Consider the following 2053-nt stretch of genomic DNA (forward strand, 5'->3'; position numbering starts at 1 on the left):
TGGCGAAAGCAGCGCCGGCCCAAGCATGGCTACTGCAATGCCCTCAACAGATGTGAGGAATCAACCTAGCCTTGGTGTTTCTGTGGCAATGCATCCACAGACCACAAAGGCTGGAAAACCACGCCAACGGTTGAAATGGATATCAGAAATGAATGAGTTTATCATCCGTACTTACTACACCATCACAAGACTCGAAACAAACATGACAGCATACAGACTGTAAGGAACCAAGTCCGAGCATTATTTTTATTTATTTTTGCTTTTTATTATATTTTGTTTGGGGCTTATGTTTTGTTAGGACGAAGGTTTCCTCACCTTAGAAACTTAAAAATAGAAGAGAAACCAACTCATCAATGAGAGAGAAGCGCCGTAGAAAAAACTCACGCACACTTGCGTTCCTGAGCGGAAAAAAGTAAGTCCACACCGAGAAAAAGGGGGGGAGAAGACCCCACAAGCACAACTTAAATTCGCTAAGCCTTAAAAGAATAAAACATCCCGAAAATTGTCAAAAAGAATAATGTAAAAGGTTAGCAAGTATTATCGGAAAATAGGTTGCCAGACAAATAGAAAAGTTTATTGTTAGCGAATAAGTATCAGGTCAGTCCAAAAGTTTGTGCACATTTTGGCGAAATTTTTAAATGGTGTAAATAAAACAAAATTTAACATTTTAATCTATGATATATTTTCCTTTGCTATCTACAATATCTCGCCATCTTTCTGGTAGCGTTTTTATTTCGTTGGTGTAAAAAGATTCTGGTTTTGAAGCAAAAAACTTCTGAGTTCATTTTGTATATCCGTTTAGAATTGAACTTTTTGCCTTGGCAAAAATTTTGTAAGGCACGAAATAACTGAAAATCACTTGGGGCAATATCCGGGGAGTATGCAGGATGCGGCAAAAGCTCCCAATTCAGTTCATTAATTTTTTGCAGCGTTTTTCGAGCCGTATGCAGTCTAGCGTTATCATGGTGGAACAACACTTTCTTCATATTCACCAATCACGGGCGTTTTTTAATCAATTCTGAATTTAAACGGCAAAGTTGTTCACTGTATACATCTGCATTAATGGTTTTATTTGGTTCTAACAATTCATAATAAATGACATCATACATATCCCACCACACACTTAGCAGAACCTTTTTGGGATGTAAAGACGCCTTTGGTGTTGGAATTGGCTGTCCACTGTCTTTTTCTGGTGATGTTATCATAAATAACCCATTTTTCGTCACTTGTTACCAAACAGTCTAAAAATGGCTCTCTTTCAAAGCGCGATAGAAGAGAAATGCAGATGTTTAATCGCTGCTGGCAATTGGCTTCGGACAGCTCGTGTGGTACCCACTTTCCAAGCTTGGATACTTTTCCAATCTCCTTTAAATGGTGAAAGACTATCCCATGAGATGAATGCATCTTTTCTGCGATCTGATCCACTGTTAAATGTGGCTCTGACTCCACAAAATTTTTAAGAATGTCATTATCAAAATCGACAGGACATCCTGAACGGGGTTCATCATTAATGTTGCTTTTTCCAAGTTTAAATTTTTTGAACCATTTCTGGGCAGTCCTCATACTAATAGTATGTGCACCATGTACACTATTAATTTTTATTGCTGCAGATCTGGCAGTTTCACCACTCAAAAAGAAAAAATATAACACAGCACGTTTATATGCGTTATCGATATTCATTTTTTATCGGTACTAATATGCGTCTGATCTTTACGAAATTTGGTGACAAACTGACGAATACAACGGTCAAACGATGACAAGTTTCAACAAGTTCGGAATCTTATCGATCTGGTAATGAGTAATCGCGAAACCCATACATGCTACTAATGCGCACGAACATTTGGACTGTCCTGATATGTAAATGAGGGGAGTGATCGCAGTCAGAATTGTGACGTCACCTCACAGTATAAAAACCGAACGTCAAGTGAAGACAGACGAGATGAACTCCAGTTAGCAACGAGCTTGATGAGCCTCATAGCAGTGAACAAGAGAGGTGTCCGATAGGATCAAATAGTTCCAAGGCGATTTTGAAGTTATTCGATTTGTGGATCGA

The 2053-nt window shown here is 38.5% G+C and overlaps 1 protein-coding gene across 1 annotated transcript; it reads right to left on the reverse strand.

Annotated features, from left to right (window-relative positions):
• Positions 1-1101: 1101 nt before the first annotated feature.
• LOC111617223 (histone-lysine N-methyltransferase SETMAR-like) lies at positions 1102-1680 on the reverse strand. The gene has a single exon (XM_023358552.1). The coding sequence runs from the start codon at positions 1678-1680 to the stop codon at positions 1102-1104; it is 579 nt and encodes a 192-aa protein (XP_023214320.1).
• Positions 1681-2053: the final 373 nt, after the last annotated feature.

The sequence above is a fragment of the Centruroides sculpturatus genome, unplaced genomic scaffold, assembly GCF_000671375.1.
Source record: "Centruroides sculpturatus isolate CEXI.00-Female unplaced genomic scaffold, Cexi_2.0 scaffold2936, whole genome shotgun sequence".
Taxonomy (NCBI): Eukaryota; Metazoa; Arthropoda; class Arachnida; order Scorpiones; family Buthidae; genus Centruroides; species Centruroides sculpturatus.